General features: G+C 44.6%; 1 protein-coding gene across 2 annotated transcripts in view; it reads left to right on the top strand.

The window, feature by feature from the left end:
* The window catches only part of LOC126284535 (uncharacterized), a 374,399-nt gene that overhangs the window by 329,363 nt on the left and 21,924 nt on the right, over positions 1 to 23,112 (top strand). For both annotated transcript variants that reach the window (XM_049983534.1, XM_049983532.1), the window contains exon 9: positions 15,246 to 15,493. In XM_049983534.1, the coding sequence (XP_049839491.1) occupies positions 15,246 to 15,493 (248 nt within the window). The remainder of the gene's footprint in view (positions 1 to 15,245; positions 15,494 to 23,112) is intronic.

Here is a 23,112-nt window from a genome sequence, read left to right as displayed (position 1 = left end):
GGCTAAGGAGCTGTCTGGTCTCTAACAGCCAGACCAGACGCCGGTTAACCATCCGTTCCAGGGTCTTTCCGACACAGCTTGTCAAGAAGATACTACGATAACTACTGGGACATGTGCGGTCCTTTCCTGGTTTGAGGAGTGGGATGAGGATTGCCTCCCGCCACGAGGTGGGGAACACTCCTGTCTGCCATATGAGATTAAAACATTCGAGGAGGATTTCCTTTGACGCCGCTGGCAGATATCGAAGCATGGAGTACCGGATGCGGTCGTAACCTGCTGCAGTGTCAGAAGTCTCACTAAGAGCCGATTCAAGTTCCCACATGGAGAAAGGGGAGTTGTACGCCTCAGAACTGTTCGACCGAAAGTCCAAGTTCGCTCTTTCGACAGTCACACGGTAGTGACGAAACGCTGGATCCTGGTTTTCAGTGGCAGTACTTTGTGCAAAATGCTCTGCCAGCGTCTGAGCAATGGCTCTGGGGGTCGTTTGGAGGCATCCCTGGTTCAGGACAGCAGCTATTGGTAAACGGCTATGTTTACCGGAAATCCTCCGGATGGCTTCCCATACTTTTGTGGAACAAGTGGAACGGTTGATGGAGTCCAGGAACGCCTGCCATGACCTTTTCTTGCTCTCTTTAATGACACGGCGTGCCCTGGCTCTCGCGATTCGAAAGGCGGTAAGACTGACCGCTGCTAGACGGCATTTAAATCGGCGAAGAGCCGCACGCCTGTCCCGGATGGCTGAACGGCACTCTTCAGTCCACCAAGGCACAAGGCGCCGCTTAAGAGTGCCAGAAGACTGTGGTATGGACAGGTCAGCAGCATGATGGATCACAAGCGTGATGCGATCCACCCATTCTTGGATGCTATGGTGGCGGTCAAAGACAGCCAACCGAGTGAACAGTGGCCAGTTAGCCCTGCCAATTATCCACGATGGTGGCCGCTGCTCCAGCAATACATCCAGGAGATGAATGCGGATAGGGAAGTGATCGCTGGAATGAAGGTCGTCAATAACCTCGCAGTGAACAGAGTCGGTGAGGGTTGGAGAGCAGAAAGATAGGTCCATGGCTGAGAATGACCCTGTAGCAGGAGAGAAATGAGTCGGAGTACCTGTGTTGAGGATGCACAACATTTGAGATGTTAGGAGGCTCTCCAAAATTCGACCTCGAGCGCAAAGAGAAGTGGAGCCCCACAGGACATTATGGGCATTGAAGTCTCCCAGGAGGAGAAATGGGCGGGGGAGTTGGTCGATAAGATCTGTGAGAGCGCCTAAGGTCATTGCATCCAGAGGGGGTAAATAAAGGGAGGAAACAGTAAGCCTCCGAGGTGAATGAATTTCATCTGCAACTGCTTGCAGGTCAGTATCCAGGGGGAGAGCAGAGGAGTGGTGGTCATTATTGACAAACATAGCGACTCCGCCTTTGGCCCTTTCTCCAGTCAGGTCATCTTTACGATATGACGTATAGCCCCTTAGTACAGGAGCATCAGATGGTTTGAAATGCGCTTCATGTAAACACAAGCACAGAGGGCGTTGCCGTGCTAGGAGGTGCAGTTCCTCCACATGTGCCCGGAATCCATTCATGTTCCACTGTATAATGGGAGCCATCTATCAGGGTGGGAGTACCTTCATTCTCACTTTCTGTCGGGGAGGAGAGCCCACAACAGACGGAGGCTCAGTTTTGGGGCGAGATGAGTGCCCCAGTCTGACATCAACCTCCATCGCCTCTGAAGAGGAGTCCAGAGAGACGTCAGAGAGAATGATATCCACATCAGCAGACTGTAGAATGTCGGTCTCCTTTAGCGGGCGAGTCTTCACCTTTGTCTTTGGCTTCGATTTTCTGGCCTGAGGCGGCATTGGTGCCAAAACCTCAGAAGCAGTAGGGGGTGTAGCAGCGCTGGGCAATGCACAAGACTGGACCCGGGAATAGCAACCTCCGTATGTGTAGTGGCATCGGATTTCAAGACTGGCTGTTTGAGAACGGAAGAAAAGGAAGCAGCGAACGTGGGCGGCTGCATGGACTTGTACATTTTCTTCGCCTCACCATACGATAGGCGTTTTGTAGTTTTAAGTTCCTGGATCTTCCGTTCCTCAAGGAAAACTCTGCAGTCCCTACTGCACACAGGGTGATCCCCAGAGCAGTTGACACACTTGGGAGGAGAGGAGCAGCCAACTCCCTCATGGGCGGCTTTACCACATTTCCCGCAAGTGGCTTCCCCTCTACAGCCAAGAGTAGTGTGCCAAAGTGTTGGCATTTAAAACACTGCATGGGGTTGGGGTAATGAGGCCGTACACTGAGACAAAGGAAACCGGCCTTCACATGCTCTGGCAGTTTGGTGGTGTTAAATGTAAGGATAAACGAGTCAGTCTTTACGAGAGTACCATCCACCCGTTTCATAATGTGTTGCACGTCGACAATTCCTTCCCGGGACCATTCAGCCTTCAGTTCGTCTTGGGGAATGTCAACGAGATCTCTGCAAGTCACAACACCCTTGCTGTAGTTCAAGGTGTTGTGAAATTCAGTCTCTATCGCAAACTCCCCAAGAAACTGCGCCTTCTGAAGGTTCTGGACTTGCTGGAAGCTAGATGTTTCAACCAACAAGGTGCCATTTCGCAAGCGCTTTACAGATTTTAGAGTGCCAGCAATGCCTTCTAAGCCCTTCTGGATATAAAATGGTGAAACTTTTGCGAAACTCCCATCTTTTCTTTTAATTACAAGAAACACATTCGGCGAAGCAGCATGCGTTCTGTTACGACTACCTGAATCAGGAGGACTGGCTACACGAGCCCTCTTGTTAGATTGGGTGTTAGAACCTACCAGCGGTCCACCTTCTCCGCTGGGAGGAGAAGAAGAAAAGTTAGAGGGTTCCATCTCGGTCCCACGAGCAGCTAGGGAACTAGGAGTCCACCTAGACAGAGCCCCGCGTGCCTAGGTAAGCCTTATACAACTGAGGTGCGGCAGGTTCCCCAGAGGTTGCCCGCTAACGACTGTTCCACCTCAACAGCCATGCATCTCATCGGCGCGCAGCACACCTGGAGATTGAGGGGTTGTTTATAGAGGTTTATTCCATCCTCGCGATCCGGGCGGCCAAGCCAAGATCCCCACTCCCTGAGACACACAACATTCCACCGCCGCGCCGCACGGTGGTAGCTGAAGCATGCCCAGAGCTTATGGTGACAGGGGACTGGCGGCGCTTACTAGTCCCCAGCTCAGGAACCCCGGGGTCGCCAAGCCCGTACCCAGCAAATTAATGCTGAGCCCCTGGGGGCTCTTCAGTGGTTTCAGTGTCAACGGCTTTCCGAGCCTACTTCTTCAGTCATTGTGTATGGTTTATTGCACAGTAGCCTTTGTTGAAACGGAACTTTGTCATTCGTACCTTACGAAATATCCCTGTAGATGTTTTGCAATCAGTGCTGTGTTGTCTCTTCATGTGTGTTCCTCTTTTGAGGGTAGCACCATTGACAGAAGAAAAACATTTTCTAAGTCTGTAACTGTAAAAAGGATATGTTACCTATTCAAAATGTTTTTTGCAATGTAACTCTGGAGATACCCCAAAAATGCGTATCATGTCTGGTGAATGAGCTTTTCAGTTTTCAGTGTGTTTATGACAGGAAAACAAAACTAACTGTGACAGATATTGATTTACGTTATTTAATTTGCAATCGGTGCCTCTGAGTACTTTTAATAGATATGATTTAGGCCCTAAACTAAGAATAAAATCTCTTGGCACACACTTTCGGTGTTCTGGCCCTGTCAGCTCTATCTTTAAGATTGCTGTGTTCACTGCCGAGCTAACTCAAGGAACAGATTGTCTGTGAAACTTATCCTTCTGCTGGTAATGTAACTGAAACCTGGCAAAAACGCACAGTATGTTTAGCAATTGTCTGATCATCAAGTTCCGTTCTGAATGTCATGGAATTATCCTGCTCAATTTACTTGATATTTTCTTGTCATTTTCACTGAATAATGTGAATGGTTTCCACTTAATGAATGATACAAAGTCATTAATTTACGGCTTTGAGTCCAGGTATGTCGTCCTAGGCCGACATTGCAACTTATCTCACCCTCTACTTCGCTGTTTATCCTCCTCGTCAATAAGGGAGAGACAGATGCCACAGGTCTTTGCTGCTGTGGTACACAGTTCCAGTCTCATTGGAGGCCAGATTTATACCTGTTGTATGTAGTTGACAGAGTTGCAGGCAGACACATCTAAAGTAAATAATAAAATATTAAGTAAAATTTTCCAGCAACTCGGGGCGCTACTTCCAGTTCCCCCGTGTGTATGGGGCAAACATTTTTCATATTGTACCTTCGATAGTGCTTCTTTTCACTTCTGCCAAAATAGTTGTTGGTTCTTGTGAATACACAATTTCATTTATAAAATTTCGCATTTCCACACCACTTGAGTATGACACGTGGCAGCGAATAAACACAGGCCTCTTCGAACTACAGAGTGAGCAGTATCTCATTAACTCATGCCCACGCAGGCACAGTCGTGTTACAGATAATTTACGTTTTCTTAAAATAGACATGCGTTATAAGACTATCATGGTAAGGTGTAATTCATTTGTATTAGTACAGTGCTTTCTTCCAGCAGGTTATTGTAGAGAACTGTAAACATAAGAGAACTTCATAATCAATGATATATTATCTTACATTACCTAAAACAGTCTAAGAATGCTCAAGTATTTTATCGGTTCCACAACTATAGAAACCTACTTCTTGTGGGTTAAAGATATCGTCAAGTCAGATCTGAAGAACATTATCGTCAGGAAAGGAAGTTTCTTGACAGTTGCTCGACAAGGAGCAGGAAATATTTGAGGGCAAAAGGTCATAAGATGTGGGTGAGGAATGGCTTCCCAAACAATATCCAGGATAGCTTTGTTTGTCAAACCAGTAGTGTGTGTTATCGTTTAGGGGTAACACTTGATACAGTTTTGTCGGTCGCCTTTCTTGCACTGCTACCAAAATTTGTCTCAGTTGTTGGCAACAAATTACTTTGTTCGGGTATGTCTTTTATTAGTGTTAAGCAATTAATTTCTTCTTAAGAAGTTAACATAAAAGTATCATAATACGCCACCAATAATAACATTGCATAGAAATGCTAAGTCAGAAAACTGATGATATTCAAGCAAAAATGCAAGAAGACTCCTGTCCCCCCTTTGATTTTTATTTTGAATTAGAGCATGCAGTACTCCTACACACGGCCTGTGAACCTTGCCTAATGAATGCAATGTCGTACAAAGGCAAAATTGTAGCAGTCCATCAAGTACGTCAATTATCGAGATTTCTTGCACTCACATATGGGACTTTAGATATTTGAAACTTACGAATGGATGTGATTGGTTCTATGATGTGGCATTCTACCATTAACGGTGGACGTGATTGGTTGTGCAATGCGGCGTTCTACCATTAAAGGTGGATGTGATTGCTAGATGCTGTGGCACGAAGTACCATTTCCATAGACGACTATTTGACGGGAACACAGCTCCTGTCGTAAATCTTTGACTGGATGTAGTATAGCCAATACACGCCCAGCTCAGCCATTAGTGGCATTCCATCAGGCATGTGCACTCGACAAGCACAGTCTCCACACCAGCCATTGGTCGAATGTGTGTCCAAGCTGCTACAGCTTAATCGAGTAACATCACCAACTAGACAAAGCCACTTGTCTACGAGCTGTCAGCTAGCCCTGATGGGACAGCCTTCAAAGTACACATGCCGATGCGATGCTATCTACTGGGTGCCATCACCTGAAGCACCAGCCACTCTCTCAGAGTTCTTGCTTCAACTCAGAGCGTCTGCACGTTCCAGCCAACCATCTTGGGCCACGCGCAGTGTTCTCCAACCCTGCTGTCTTAAGCCTTTGCCAGACAGAACGCAGCCCGGCGGTACGGCCTCTGGGCCTCAGCCGTGGCAGTCAGACCGCACCGTTGAAACGCTCGTCGCCGGGTGCGGCTGGTCGGTTGCTGCTGCGTCAAAGCTGCAGTCTAGGAGACGACCGCAATAAAATAATGAGCATTTCAACGACGCGGCCTGGTCGTTGCAGCTCAGTGTCGCGGGCCGTTACCAATAGGACGCGTTCTGTCTAGCTCTTGTATGGGAGCATCGACTAATAAAGGATGGAGTAAACTATCTTGACACCGCACCTGCCATTGAACTGGAGATCCCAGCCCATAGTTCCCCATGCACACGCCACTTTGGAGTCTGATGTGCCCAGGGAACCAATGTTGTCCACCTCAGGATGTAGACATGAAGCAGAAAGATTAGATGTGGCAGTTCGCAGGGAAAGAGAAATGATGACTATTGTTAATTGTGAGAGGTGTGAAAAGTGTAACACGCCAGTTAAGGAGACCATCTACAGAGCACTAGCGTGACCGATACTTGAGTGCTGCTCGAGGGTTTGGGTTCCCCACAATGTCGGACTAGAGATAGACATGGTTTTAGAGGAGTGTTGCCAAGGTCATTACTATACAAAATGATCAGGTGGAGTCTCAATAAACGTCCATGGAACATATCTCAAGTAACTAATCATCATCCCAGTCACAAATTTTGTTCCATATTCCACATGATCGCACTTTTGTTAATAACTATTGGTGTGGTAGTGCGTTAGATGCTTTCCAGAAGGAGATAAATACTGCATACCCCTGATTGCTTTGACTCATGGCTTTCAAGATGTTACCTGAGAAAGTGAAAGTTGGGTTTTGCATGGACGATGTTTCGAGAATCCATGTTGATTGCTATGGAGAAGGTCACTCTGTTTGAGATATCTTTCTCTGTGCCTTCAGTACAAGACCTCGCCTGGCCCTTTAGCACATCCCCACGGCGACAGGTCACCGCATTCCCTCCCCGTCTGTGTTGCACACCACAACAGTGTGAGGAGAGATGAGGGTTCAGGAAAAACACTCTGGCTTGCACACAGAATATAGCGCGATTTAAATTAGTTGATATTTGTTACTGAAGCTCCAGAGCACTGATGTTGTGCGTCAAGAACTGTCTGCAGAGAGCCAAAACAGTGATATGCTTTCAGTGAAGATAGAAAATAGTTTGAAAACCTCTACTTCCTACAAATATAAAAAAAGGCCGACAGTAAAGTGTGGTATAGTTAACTATAGTGCTTCTAAGCATATAAAAATATTTTTAGAATTTTGTTTAGAGACAGAGAAATATTTCCAGAATGAGATTTTCACTCTGCAGCGGAGTGTGCGCTGATATGAAACTTACTGGCAGATTAAAACTGTGTGCCGGACCGAGACTCGAACTCGGGACCTTTGCCTTTCGCGGGCAAGTGCTCTACCACTTGCCCGCGAAAGGCAAAGGTCCCGAGTTCGAGTCTCGGTCGGACACACAGTTTTAATCTGCCAGGAAGTTTCAGAGAAATATTAATTTCTTTAAATGATAACATTTTCTTGGTAATGGAAACTAATCAGGTCATACTTCAAAAACCATTAAACTCTTCCCAATACTGAACAGCGATTTTATCTACTACCATGGCTACATTATGAACTTAGTCATTTATTTTCACATAATCACGTGATATCGCAGATGTCCAATTTCGAAGTGGTTATTCTGAAGCCAATGTACAACACATACCACATCAATCATACGATATTATGTACCTATAAACGTGTGTTTATAAATTAATGGTCACACAAATAAAAAGAGAGAGAGACAGCACTCCATATCTACATCACGCAACTTATTATACAATGACACAATAATAATGTTTAAACTTGCTGCCTATAGATAGGTTCAATCAGCTAGGCAGTGACAGTTGTCAACCGATCTTTGAACTGCTATTTACTGTAGACTGGACAGTGTCAAATCAGCCCAAGGATATCAGTGATCTGTACAACGTAACGAGTTTAATATGTGCTTCACTGCGCCATTATGGTAGTTGCATTATTCAAATTATTGACGGGCGTGAAATAAAGTTCTTGTTCGAACTACTAAAACAATTATATACGAACATGACAAACGTACTGTGTCAGACATGAAACCTGGATCCAGCTGGCTGCTGCAGAAGATTACCTCTTAGTCGTTCACTTAAGGCCTCAAGGAAATTCACTACGTCCCACAATTGTGTGTCCAGCCATCTGCACGATGTGACAACACTGTAGGATTCGTAATTTCTCCGCTCGAGCTGTTACAGGAGTGTATCTAGTCACGGTCTAGCGATAAACCTGGCGGAATGCAAACACAAAGGCGAGAATTCAAGTTATAAACCACGTTTCTGATGTCTGCTAATGGTATCAGTCTCATAGAATCCCAAAGATAATTCGCTGCACTTTCTAACACGACCAATAATAGCAAACATTGCCGAAAACAATTCCACAAAATAGCTTACATCCATGTCGAAATCAGAGCAGTGTACACTTTAGTGTTTCCTCGCCCTACAGCAGCCACCAGCCACACACCTCCGGCCGCCCGACATCAGGTGCCACCCGACTAATAAAACGTAGCACAGTACATCTTCGGCACGTCTGTGCTCTCTTATTAGTAAACATAAAATTGTTTATTCATTTGATTTTCCGCACGAAGTAACATCGATAAACCGAGTAAACATGTACAGTAACACAAAAGATAGGTTGATACAAGTGTATTTAACCGCTGTCACATTCTTATTTGAAATTCTGGTATTTGTCTTGCACTTACATATGGAATTTTGGATAGTTGAAACTTATGAATATGGTTTAAGTGTTGTCAGATACAATTGCAAGTGGAAAAATATCTAACATTTGCGACATATTGCTTGCTTTGAGTTTAATAGAGAGGCGAAGGCACCAGAGGCAGATTGAGACATTTGTATTGTGTGGGGGACAAGTGTCTCTGGGCAACTCACGTCAGCAACCGATTTTTTTGTTTAGAGAAAGATCGTTCTGGCATGAATGATTTTCCACATCTGGGAATTCTCGATTAATGGTAGAATGCCACCTTGCAGAATTAATCGCATCCACTTAATAGTATAATGCCCCATTGTAGAAACCAATCACAGCCAACATTAATGGTAGAATGACATATTGCAGAACACTATGCCATCATTATTGTAGTTTCCAGAATGAAATTTTCACTCTGAAACGGAGTGTGCACCGATATGAAACTTCCCGGCAGATTAAAACTGTGTACCGGACCGAGACTCGAACTCAGGATCTTTGCCTTTCGCCGGCAAATGCTCTACCTGTCTGCGGCATGACGTAGGTGGTTAGCTGGCATACCCCTTGGCTGGTTGTGTTGGCCTGCCCGAGCATTATGCCGCATAAGTTCTTATAAATTGTTGAGACAGTGCAGGAGAAAAGGCAAACTGATGTACTGAAGATGTGTGCTTGGGACCAGAACATATTTTGTGTTAAAAAGCTCAAAGGACATGAAAGGCATTCAGTAGTGAACTGGGAATGGGAGATATTCTGGAAGTGGGGAAAGGGCATAAGTGGAAGAGCAAAAGTGATATGATACAGAGCTAACAGTCTGGGGGAGGACAGGGTGACAAGCTTCATGTACAGAGTTGATGTTCTCTGGGAGATTGCAGGCCAATGATCTGAGAATACGATGTGTTTAAGATATAGCATGACGGAAAGCAGGAAAGCTAGAGAAACAAGAATTTGTTGAGCTGTAGAGATGACAGGATGATCAGCTACAAAGGCGACATGCCTATGAGCACCTTGGATTATTTCCTGTTGACTGTACTTTACAGCGATGATGAACTTTAGCAATGAGATCTAGTAGCACTGGAAGCTGCTGTTAAAATTATTCTTTAATTAGCGACTGGTTTCATCCAAAGACCATTTACCAGCACACTTGGTTCAACAGCCAGAGTTACATTGGTATGCTATGATGTTAGAAACGGCACACAGTGTAAAAAAAATGAATTTGAAACTGTTTGGGAAGTGAACATGCTAACATTTTTATTTTATTCCTTACACATGTTCTAGTCGACTTTTTGATATTATGTTGTGTCCTTTTTTGACTTTATTGTTTCCCAGCGTAGCTCTTGTTCTTATAAATTCAAGTCTTTGACGAAATAATCAAGTATGGGACAGGGAATAGGGAAATGATGTAATCTCTAGGTGCTGAGTTACTTATGATGTCACATGCAACTGAGCTGTAGAGAGGATATGCTAATGTGGTACACATGCTGAAAAGGTTGTCTAGAGACAGGACTTTCTGACAGCCTCCATGTACCTTGTGGATTAGTTTGGGATGAATGTGGCTACAGTCTGAGATGGCGTTGTTATACAGAAGGAACTTGCCACTGATCAATGGTAGATGTTTGCTGACAGTCTCCAGGCACTAAGCAGGTGATGTAGGTACAGGACATGTATTGAGTTGATCATAAGGTCGTAATTTGTTGCCAGGCTGCATGTACTACGCATACAAGCTATGTAGGGAATGTTTCTGGAGGCGGAAATCGTGTTTGGCTGGTGAGGAAGCATAAAAAAATGGTTCAAGTGGCTCTGAGCACTATGGGACTTAACATCTAAGGTCATCAGTCACCTAGAACTTAGAACTACTTAAACCTAACCAACCTAAGGACATTACACACATCCATGCCCGAGGCAGGATTCGAACCTGGGACCGTAGCGGTCGCGCGGTTCCAGACTGAAGCGCCTAGAACCGCTCGGCTACCGCAGCCGGCCGAAGCATAAAACTAATCTATGGATTGGATGGGCTGATGGACTTTATGGGCTAATCTGATGATATAGGGACAGGATTTTCTGTTAGTCTGATTACATCCGAGGTGGTCCAGGTGTCTGTCAATCCATAGCGATTGTCTTATATGAGGAACATCACACAAGTCAGTTACAACACATTAGTGAACTCTTGTTTGTTTGTTTGTTGTTGTCTTCAGTCCTGAGACTGGTTTGATGCAGCTCTCCATGCTACTCTGTCCTGTGCAAGCTTCTTCATCTCCCAGTACCTACTGCACCCTACATCCTTCTGAATCATCTTAGTGTATTCATCTCTTGGTCTCCCTTTACGATTTTTACCCTCCACGCTGCCCTCCAATGCTAAATTTATGATCCCTTGATGCCTCAGGACATGTCCTACCAACCGATCCCTTCTTCTAGTCAAGGTGTGCCACAAACTTCTCTTCTCACCAATCCTATTCAATACCTCATCATTAGTTACGTGATCTATCCACCTTATCTTCAGTATTCTTCTGTAGCACCACATTTCGAAAGCTTCTATTCTCTTCTTGTCCAAACTAGTTATCGTCCATGTTTCACTTCCATACATGGCCACACGCCATACAAATACTTTCAGAAGCGAATTCCTGATTCTTAAATCTATATTCGATGTTAACAAATTTCTCTTCTTCAGAAACGCTTCCCTTGCCATTGCCAGACTACATTTTATATCCTCTCTACTTCGACCATCACCAGTTATTTTTTTTCCTAAATAGCAAAACTCCTTTACTACTTTAAGTGTCTCACTTCCTAATCTAATTCCCTCAGCATCACCCGATTTAATTTCACTACATTCCATTATTCCGCCTCGTTGCTCTGATTCAGCGACCGTGCTGCAGTCTAGGATCTCCTACGACACTGAGTATTCGTGCGGGTTGTGCCGTACGAAAATGGGGGTTGTGCCGTACGAAAACACTCGCCGGCACGTCGATAGGTCCTTTTGTTTGTTCCCGAAGGCAAGGAGATGACCTGTTGTTGTTGTTATGGTTTTCAGTCCAGAGACTGGTTTGATGCAACTCTCCATACTACTTTATCCTGGGCAAGCTTCTTCATCTCCCAGTACCTACTGCAGCCTATATCCTTCTGAATCTGTTTAGTGCATTCATCTCTTGGTCTCCCTCTACGATTTTTACCCTCCACGCTGCCCTCCAATACGAAATTGGTGATCCCTTGATGCCTCAGGACATGTCCTACCAACCGATCCCTACTTCTAGTCGTGCCACAAATTTCTCTTCTCCCCAATTCTATTCAATACCCCTCATTAGTTATGTGATCTACCCATCTAATCTTCAGCATTCTTAGGTAGCACCACATTTTGAAAGCTTCTATTCTCTTCTTGTCCAAACTATTTATCGTCCACGTTTCACTTCCATACATGGCTACACTCCATACAAATACTTTCAGAAGCGAATTCCTGATTCTTAAATCTATACTCGATGTTAACAAATTTCTCTTCTTCAGAAACGCTTCCCTTGCCATTGCCAGACTACATTTTATATCCTCTCTACTTCGACCATCATCAGTTATTTTTTTTCCTAAATAGCAAAACTCCTTTGCTACTTTAAGTGTCTCATTTCCTGATCTAATTCCCTCAGCATCTCCCGATTTAATTTCACTACATTCCATTATTCCGCCTCGTTGCTCTGATTCAGCGACCGTGCTGCAGTCTAGGATCTCCTACGGCACTGAGTATTCGTGCGGGTTGTGCCGTACGAAAATGGGGGTTGTGCCGTACGAAAACACTCGCCGGCACGTCGATAGGTCCTTTTGTTTGTTCCCGAAGGCAAGGAGATGACCTGTTGTTGTTGTTATGGTTTTCAGTCCAGAGACTGGTTTGATGCAACTCTCCATACTACTTTATCCTGGGCAAGCTTCTTCATCTCCCAGTACCTACTGCAGCCTACATCCTTCTGAATCTGTTTAGTGCATTCATCTCTTGGTCTCCCTCTACGATTTTTACCCTCCACGCTGCCCTCCAATACGAAATTGGTGATCCCTTGATGCCTCAGGACATGTCCTACCAACCGATCCCTACTTCTAGTCGTGCCACAAATTTCTCTTCTCCCCAATTCTATTCAATACCCCTCATTAGTTATGTGATCTACCCATCTAATCTTCAGCATTCTTAGGTAGCACCACATTTAGAAAGCTTCGATTCTCTTCTTGTCCAAACTATATGTCGTCCACGTTTCACTTCCATACATGGCTACACTCCATACAAATACTTTCAGAAACGAATTCCTGACACTTAAATCTATACTCGATGTTAACAAATTTCTCTTCTTCAGAAACGCTTTCCTTGCCATTGGCAGTCTACATTTTATATCCTCTCTACTTCGACCATCATCAGTTATTTTGCTCCCCAAATAGCAAAACTCATTTACTACTTTAAGCGTCTCATTTCCTAATCTAATTCCCGCAGTATCACCCGATTTAATTCGATTAAATTCAATTATTATCGTTTTCTTTTAGTTGATGTTCATCTTATATCCTCCTTTCAAGACACTGTCCATTCCGTTCAACTGCTCTTCCAGGTCCTTTGCTGTCTCTGACGGAATTACAATGTCATCTGCGAACCTCAAAGTTTTTATTTCTTCTCCATGGATTTTAATACCTACTCCGAATTTTTCTTTTGTTTCCTTTACTCCTTGCTCAATATACAGATTGAATAACATCGGGGAGAGGCTACAACCCTGTCTCACTCCTTTCCCAACCACTGCTTCCCTTTCATGCCCCTCGACTCTTATGACTGCCATCTGGTTTCTGTACAAATTGTAAATAGCCTTTCGCTCCCTGTATTTTACCCCTGCCACCTCCAGAATTTGGAGTATTCCAGTCAACATTGTCAAAAGCTTTCTCCAAGTCTATAAATGCTAGAAACGTAGGTTTGCCTTTCCTTAATCTTTCTTCTAAGATAAGTCGTAAGGTCAGTATTGCCTCACGTGTTCCAACATTTCTACGAAATCCAAACTGATCCTTCCCGAGGTCCGCATCTACCAGTTTTTCCATTCGTCTGTAAAGAATTCGCCTTAGTATTTTGCAGCTGTGACTTATTAAACTGATAGTTCGGTAATTTTCACATCTGTCAGCACCTGCTTTCTTTGGGATTGGAATTATTATATTCTTCTTGAAGCCTGAGGGTATTTCGCCTGTCTCATACATCTTGCTAACTAGATGGTAGAGTTTTGTCATGATTGGCTCTCCCAAGGCGGTCAGTAGTTCTAATGGAATGTTGTCTACTCCCGGGGCCTTGTTTCGTCTCAAGTCTTTCAGTGCTCTGTCAAACTCTTCACGCAGTATCTTATCTCCCATTTCGTCTTCATCTACATCCTCTTCCATTTCCATAATATTGTCCTCAAGTACATCGCCCTTAGATAAACCCTCTATATACTCCTTCCACCTTTCTGCCTTCCCTTCTTTGCTTAGAACTGGGTTGCCATCTGAGCTCTTGATATTCATACAAGTGGTTCTCTTCTCTCCAAAGGTCTCGTTAATTTTCCTGTAGGCAGTATCTATCTTACCCCTAGTGAGATAAGCTTCTACATCCTTACATTTGTCCTCTAGTCATCCCTGCTTAGCCATTTTGCATTTCCTGTCGATCTCATTTTTGAGACGTTTGTATTCCTTTTTGCCTGCTTCATTTACTGCATTTTTATATTTTCTCCTTTCATCAATTAAATTCAATATTTCTTCTGTTACCCAAGGATTTCTAGCAGCCCTCGTCTTTTTACCTACTTTATCCTCTGCTGCCTTCACTACTTCATCCCTCAGAGCTACCCATTCTTCTTCTACGGTATTTCGTTCCCCTATTCCTGTCAATTGTCCCCTTATGCTCTCCCTGAAACTCTGTACAACCTCTGGTTCTTTCAGTTTATCCAGGTCCCATCTCCTTAATTTCCCACATTTTTGCAGTTTCTTCAGTTTTAATCTACAGGTCATAACCAATAGATTGTGGTCCGAGTCCACATCTGCCCCTGGAAATGTCTTACAACTTAAAACCTGGTTCCTAAATCTCTGTCTTACTATTATATAATCTATCTGATACCTTTTAGTATCTCCAGGGTTCTTCCACGTATACAACCTTCTTTCATGATTCTTAAACCAAGTGTTAGCTATGATTAAGTTATGCTCTGTGCAAAATTCTATCAGACGGCTTCCTCTTTCATTTCTTAGCCCCAATCCATAATCACCTACTATGTTTCCTTCTCTCCCTTTTCCTACTGACGAATTCCAGTCACCCATGACTATTAAATTTTCGTCTCCCTTCACTACCTGAATAACTTCTTTTATCTCATCATACATTTCATCAATTTCTTCACCATCTGCAGAGCTAGTCGGCATATAAACTTGTACTACTGTAGTAGGCATGGGCTTTGTGTCTATCTTGGTCACAATAATGTGTTCACTATGCTGTTTGTAGTAGCTTACCCGCACTCCTATTTTTTTATTCATTATTAAACCTACTCCTGCATTACCCCTATTTGATTTTGTATTCATAACCCTAGTGAACTCTTCCTGCACCATATTGTGTCACCTGTCCCACACTGTGCACTTTTCTCCACAGGCTAGTGCTGTACACCAAGCTGTTTGGGCTGATGGGACTGACGTGGGTGATGGAGATCGTGTCGTGGGCTGTGGGCGGACCTGCCTACTACTGGTACCTGACGGACCTGGTGAACCTACTGCGGGCTGTCTTCCTGTTCTACCTGTTTTGCTGCAAGCGCAGTGTGCTTCGGCTGCTGAGGTCGCGACTGCCCTCCTGGTGTCCGTGCTCACTGCCGCCATCAGAGGGTCATGGAGGTTCTGGATCAGGTGGGTACTCTACTATAGTGCCTCCTTTGGCACTCTGCCTGCGCTGCCAGAGCACAAATGCCTAGGCTGTCCTTGTGGACCTGCTGTCTTTCCAATCTAGTTCCATTTGAAGGGCAGCGTGACCTGATTGGCACCTAATTTGACAAGTGCCTTTTGTCAAGGAATGCCAAGTAGAAGTTGGCTGGTTCCATGGCTGTTTAAATCACTGGTGTATTGGAGCTACCTAGCACAAGTTACACTCTGTCTCTATCATTCCTGAATTCAGTGTTTATAGATGACAGCATTCTAATTGTCCTGTAGTGTATGATGGATGGAACAGTAGAACAGTTAAAGCACCATCTGGTGTGCTCTGCTAATAGTTTTACATTGTACAGCTCTCTCCGTTTAGAGTGTGACGTCTGTCTCACAGTTATTTGATCAGTTACTTACCTCGAATAAACAGAACGAATGACTTTGGTTGATAGGCGGATGTTCTACAGTATGAGATGTATAATCCACTTTATGCATTGCCCTTTTAGTCTTCCTCTCATCCTATGCTGACGGTAGTTCAACCTCCTTGATAAATCATACTATCTCTTACAGATTTCACAGAACTCAGTGTTAACATGGAAATGAAATATTGATCAAGACTCTTTGCTGGGGTTGGAAATACTAACTTTAGTATCCCACAGTGACCCAGGTTCCACACCCAGTGCAAGTATCAATGTGAAGGAAAGTCATAAACAGCCAGCTGCTAGTTTCTCCTGCAGAAAATGCCGCCGCAGCTGCAGGCATGTAACGTGAGCCAGTCGACTGACATGAGAGTGCCTATAAATTCCTCGACCCTGCTCTTCTCAGTATTCTCTGAAACCCTCCATATGTTTCGTTGATAGTTAAGTGATTAACCTTCTTTGTGCAGTCGTATTCCGTTTCGGATCGCTCCATGAGCTCTCTGCATGTGCTTAAGATGAGTTTCGCAACTTTCTTGACTTGGATTCTGGGCAGAAGTCCACTTTGTGACATCCACCATCATTGGATCCAGGAACAACCTGTTTGTTCTATCGGTCTGTGCATCACTGCAAGTGTGAGTGATCATAAACGTTGTTATATCTATGCGGAGTCGGATACAAAACTAATGTTATATGCCTAGTCAATTAAAGTTGCTCATCTTGATTACTAGGTGCAGCCAACACATACGTCTGTATTGACAGAGAACTGAACTACAACTCCATTTCGTCTGCCTCAGAGTCATTACTCCTCTGACACCAAGGTCAGTACCATTACTGAACCTCTTAACTTATCTTTGGACATCTTCACGCTCATTTGTGGATAACTGGGTCACAGTGTCATCCCTGATTGTTACTGCAAATGTCTGTTGGATATTGTTTTTGTATCACTGTGACAGATTTTTACTGACATTCAGAGTTAAACTGAGTCTTTTGTGTCTTTCGTAAATTGCTTTCAACATAATTACATCGTTCCGTGCTGTCAGCCCCTGTGACCCAAGCGACAGATCAGCTTCTTGTACTACTGCCTCCTCAGGATCTACAAATGTCAAGCAGCTTTACAAAATTGTTTCAACAATCATCCATTTGTTAGTCAGCACTGCCGTTGTGTGTTATTCGTTACTGAGACGAAAAGCAAGCACTCTGATTGGCGCTGTCTTCTCTCTCGAATTAAAATTTCGTGTTCATAGTGCTACCCCCTAGTCATCATTCCAAACAGAAGCTTTGAAAAGTTTCAGTTGATTCCATGGATAAAATGTTACACACGTAATGTCAACCAAGAGCTTCTACAGGAGTCGTTTTCGTACAGGAATCCTTATTCAACACAAATGGCAGGTTGTAGCACTAGCCGTGGAGGGTATAAAAGCGAGTGGGACGGACGCTGTAAATCCAGACCTACGCTGTCCGTCTTATTGCCTCCTTCCTCTACCGCCGCCCCTCCTATGTTAGCATTCATAATGCCGATTCCCACACTTTCTACGCCTCTGCAAGTGTGCCCCAAGTTTCTGTCCTCTCCCCTCTCCTCTACGTCCTGTACACGGCAGATTTGCCCCAACCCCCCCCTCCAGTACACCTCCTGCAGTATGCCGAAGACACCGCCTTCCTTGCCCTCGCTCCTGCACTTCAACAGTCCCAACGCGTTCTCCAGAATCACCTTGACCTTTTTGGCATATGGTGTAACCAGTGGCTCCTGAAAATCAATCCTTCCAAGACCCATGCGATCGTCATAGGTCGTACCAATCGCTCCTTCTGGCTGAATCATTTTTCCCTTACCATCTGCATCCGTCCTGTCCGCCTCTCCCCCACCCTCACCTACCTTAGCCTCATCATTCATCGTCACCTCACCTGGATCTCTCATCTCCGGTCTATCCAATCCAAAGCCCACGACTGCCTCTGACTCCTCAAACTCCTCTCTGGCAAGACATGGGGGTTGAACCCCTCTACCATCCTCCACATCTACAAATCCTTAATCCATCCCATCCTCTGTTATGCCAGTCCCACCTGGATATCCGTAAGTCCCTCCAGATCCTCGAGCACCATGCACTCCACCTCGTCTTCCATATACACCTCCCATCCCCCATGTGGATCCTCTACGACCTGATTCCTTTCCCCATCGGCTCCTTTTCCTCAAACTTATCCATGTTCTCTACACCTCCCGCCACCTTGATGCATCCCATTCCCTGGTTGCTCCTCTCCTCTTCCACCCCCACCCTCTGCCGTGCCTTCACAATTGTGTCCCCCCTACCAACCACCTCTACACCCTTCATCTCCTTTCCCAAGGTGGCTTCCATCAAATCCCCCTCCTGGATGATGCCCTCTCTCCCTCCATTTATCCCTCCTATCAACTCTGATCCTCACCTCTCCCTCCCTTCCTCTGTCCTTTTCCCAGGCTCCATTTCCCCCCCCCCCTTCCATGCTGTTTTTTCGCCACTTACCCCTTCTATGCCTCCCTTCTCTCCCCTGAGTCCTTTTTGCTCTCCCTTCCACTGCCTTTCCCATTCCATCTTGCACCTACCTAGCCTCCACTGTTTCTATGTCCCCTCCCTCTGTCGGCTCCTCCTTTTCCTTTCCTCTCCTTCCCCCTTTTCCCCCTCATCAGTCTGGGTCCACCCCCCCCCCCCCCATCTGCCGCCGTGTCGCGTGTATTGTGCTGTTTTAAGTGAATGTTCAATGTTGTGCGTCCCCTGCCAGTGTTGCGAACAGCCACCATACTGTCAGCAGTTGTGGTTTTTTATCTCATGCCAACAGAAACCAGACTGTCGCTGTGTTTTTTAAATTGTGCCTGTCTATTTACTATGTGTTTTAATCAGCATAGCCGAACGTTTTGTTTTTATATTTTCTTCGTATCTTTTTCTGCATATTTCACTTGTTAACAGACTCCATTTAATCGTTTGCTTTTTTTTGTTTTTCATATCTTCTGGTCCTGTTTTTCAACATCTGTAGGTTCAAATAGCTCTGAATACTATGGGACTTAACATCTGAGGTCATCAGTCCCCTAGACTTAGAACTACTTAAACCTAAGTAACCTAAGGACATCACACACATCCATGCCCGAGGCAGGATTCGAACCTGCGACCGTTGTAGCAACGCGGCTCCAGACTGAAGCGCCTAGAACCGCTCGGCCGCAACGGCCGGTCAACTTCTGTAGGCTGCAGAGCGGCGTATTGTGCTGCTGCCAGCCCCCAACCGAAATCCAATAAAGAAAAAAGACGCTCTAAACAGTGCAGTTGTCGCAGCGACGAAACGGAGCAATTTACCTTACGTGCGAAAGGGCTTGGTGATTGGCTTTCAGGCTACAGATGAAAGCGTGCCACCATGGCTAATCTATACCATGCATGGCAAAATGGTGCTATCCGAAACCAGCGCCGAGGTAGCTTTGGTGCACCACAGGTCATGGATGACAGGGGTGAACGACGGCTGTGGATATGAGTACAGGCGAATAGACGTGCAATTGTTGAGCAACTGAGCGCCTGTATGAGCCAAACGTCTACCAACAGCGTCTCCTCAGTGATCGATCAGCAAACATTGCTGCGTAAGGGGCCCCTGCAGCATGTGCCTGGTTCATACACCCCTGCTGGCTGCTGTTCATAGGCGAAGAAGGCTGGTTTTGCATGCTGGTACCGCGCCTGTACGTCAACTGGGTAGCGACAGACGACCTCTTTAGACGATCAAATGCTTCCACTGCTGTCCCGAAGCCAATTATCATGCCTTTTTGGACGTCAGGTAAATCGGCACCTACCGCCTTACGACAACAGCTGTTCTTTACATTCCCCCCCCCCCCCCTCTCCCCCGACCCACTTCATATACTCTCCTCAGCTAGTGGTGCCCCTGCCGTCTGTGTGTGGTTATTGCACGTTGACGTTGGAAATAGGTGGTGGTCATTTATTTCCATCTCGAAAAACGCCCCGTCATTCCGAAGGTACCTTGAATGCAAGGGTTTCTTCATCCATGGAAATACGAAAGAGGCCACAGGAATTCACGTGAAAATAACATAAAGGCGGACAGCGGGAGGGAGAGCATGAGCTAATATTTGATAGACCAAAGAAGCAGCTTGTGTGACAGTCTTGTGCAGAATGATCAGGAGCGTTATCGTGGAGCAAAGGCACTCCATTCGACAGATTCATGTGACACTTCGTCTTGACAGCCTCCCGGAACCTTGCCCAGCGATGTCAGTAGTATGATTTATTAAAATTTGTCGCTTATGAACGTAATCTCTTACTGCCACACAATGGCAGTCCCAAAAAATGCTCGGTATCCATTTGCTCGATAATGGTTCGATCTTCGCGTTTTTCAACAATGGTAAATACACGTTTCTAGGATATCCTTTCGTCCTTCGTCTCATGGTTGCAGTTATACGCCCTTCACTCGTCTGTGGTGACTAGGCAGTTAAAGAACTGTGTTACGTACAAAATGTCGCGAAAAATGTTGAAAGTTAAGGAATGACCGATTTTCTATTCTTTCACTATCGCCTCTATCTGATATGCCGGTCTTCGAACAATAGTCCCTCTTGCAATTCCTGATTATACACTGTAAAGTGGTTTGCGACTTCATTCTTCGTCGTTCATAATTTTTTAGCCACAATGGAAGCGTTTGCGGCATCTAAGATCTGTGTCATATGATGGTACATTGTTGCTGCGTGCTTCAACCAGCTCAGCACGGAGTGTTGCAGCGTTGTCTCGTCCCAGATGTAGAAACCTAGTTACGGCACGATTCTCCATTCCATTAATGTGCTGCGCCTTTTTGTTTTGGCTCCTCTTGCGACGTGTTTTAGTGGTGATTTAAATGTAGAAGCGCTGCAGAACTGCAGACCTATACCTGCACTTAAAAAATTAATTTGCGAAATTTATTCACAATCATCGTCTCTGATATTAGCTGCATTATGTATGAAGATGCTACCTGTTGATACCACATGAAAATTTATGCCAAACCGGTACTCGAACCTGGACTTCCTGCTTGTCAGGAGTGGTCGCCTTCGCCACATCAGCTGTCAAAGCACCTTCTAGTACCGATCTGAATTTCCAGACGTCATACTGTCTACAACCCCATCGCGCCACAGGGTTTCAAGGAGACAAACGCATTCTCCATTCGTATTACGATCGTCATTTTGTCCGCTAAGACATGTAGTACTTCTTTTTAACAATGTATGAAGAAACAGACATCGGAGAAAAGGTTGCTGGTGTTCTAAATTTATGATATTCATTCGCAATTGCGGAATATTTCTGACATTGACTGCATTAGATATGAAGATATTACCTATTGGTGTAAGACACTCAGCAGTAAGTCTTACTAATGTTTAAAACCTTTGTCTCACTGAAATCTTTTGGCGGGAATTCAAGTAAAGTTGCGAGCAGTGGGTCAGTGCTCGGAGCGTGTTCAGATAGCTGAAGTGGTTAAGGCGACCTTTCGTGACAAGTGGTAAATCTGGATTCGAGTCTTGGTCCGGCACAAAGTTTCATGTGTCACTAACATGGAATATCTTCATACGTAATGCAGCTACTGTCAGAACACCAATTTAGTACTGCTGCAAGACCATCATCAATGACTGTCGCTTCAGAAATTGTTAAAAAAATAATTATGTAGCTTTAATTTTTTTATTTGATAATTTAAAAAATGTATGACTGTGCTCTCATACAGGTTTTGCAGTCACATAGTTGTTGCAGTTTCACTAATTCGACGTCTGTACCAGTGCGAAAAGAACCAAAAAAAAGGTCGTCTGGAGGTGAGGATGTCATTCTGACAGTAACGGCTAAATGTGCCTAATATGATTGCCTATCTAATGATGTTATTACTGAACGTGACCCTAATTTTTGTTTGCCATTTGGTTACTTATGATAAATTTTGTGTGCATCTAGCATGAAATGTGGCTATTGGGATTGCTCAACATTAAACTCGGAACTCTGCTAACTGTTTCAGTATATAGTCCAGGACTGTGCTCTAGCTAAGATACTGGACTTATATTTTGGAGAAGGGGCACTAATGCCCTCTTCTCATCATGATTTACATTTACAGAAGTTTCCTTAACACATTTAATGCTTCATTTCACGCTTCTTTTTAGAACACTAAAAAAATTATTGAAATCGTTCAAGGATGTCAGCTAAAATGTTGAAAAATAATACATTTTTAACTTTGAAAGAAATATATATATTTTTTACATTTTACATTTATGCAACCCTCTGTGAAACTTATGCAAAACTGTGTGAAATTTGCAGCATTAATAAACATGTTAAGTATAAAAACATAGTTTTAAACACTAAATGAACAACAGCTATGATAGAATCAATGACTTAATCGAAAATGAGTCAATGGCATCTGTTTGTAGATGCTATGCAATCCTAGTAAGCAGTTTTTGTCTTTATGGAACTTAAGTTTACTTTGCACTTCACACATATGACAGAGGCCCAGAAACACCTTTCCAGACATGGCGAGCACCGGTAGGAGGAGAGAAAGAGCTAATAATGCATATGCCTATAAATTTGTGAATGCCATGAACATACACTGAAGGGCCAAACAAACTGGCACACCTGTGTAAAATCGTGTAGGGCCTCCACGAGCACGCAGAAGTGCCGCAACACGACGTAGCGTGGACTCGACTAACTGCTCAAGTAGTGCTGGAGGGAACTGACACCATGAATCCTGCAGATCTGTCCACAAATCCGTAAGAGTACTAGGAGGCTGAAGACCTCTTCTGAACAACACGTTGAAAGGCATCCCAGATATGCTGAATAATGCGCATGTCCGGGGAATCTGGTGACCAGTGGACGGGTTTAAAGTAAGAAGAGTGTTTCTTGAGCCACTCTGTAGCAATTCTGGACGTGTGGGGTGTCACATTGTCCTGCTGGAATTGTCCAAGTTCTTCGGAATGCATAATGTACATGAATGGATGGATGCTTACGTACATGTCACCTGTCAGAGGCGAATCTAGAACTATCAAGGGGTCCCATATTACTCCAACTGCACACGCCCCACACCATTTCAGGCCCTCCACCAGCATGCCATACAGGGTCTATGGATTCATGAGGTTGTCTCCATACCTGTACAGATCCATCCACTCAATACAATTTGAAACGGGTCTCGTCCGACCAGACAACATGTTTGCAATCATCAACAGTCCAGTGTTGACGGACCCAGGCGAGG

This window comes from Schistocerca gregaria, chromosome 8 (assembly GCF_023897955.1).
Source record: "Schistocerca gregaria isolate iqSchGreg1 chromosome 8, iqSchGreg1.2, whole genome shotgun sequence".
NCBI classification, from domain to species: domain Eukaryota; kingdom Metazoa; phylum Arthropoda; class Insecta; order Orthoptera; family Acrididae; genus Schistocerca; species Schistocerca gregaria.
This window is presented reverse-complemented; position numbering and strand designations above follow the sequence as displayed.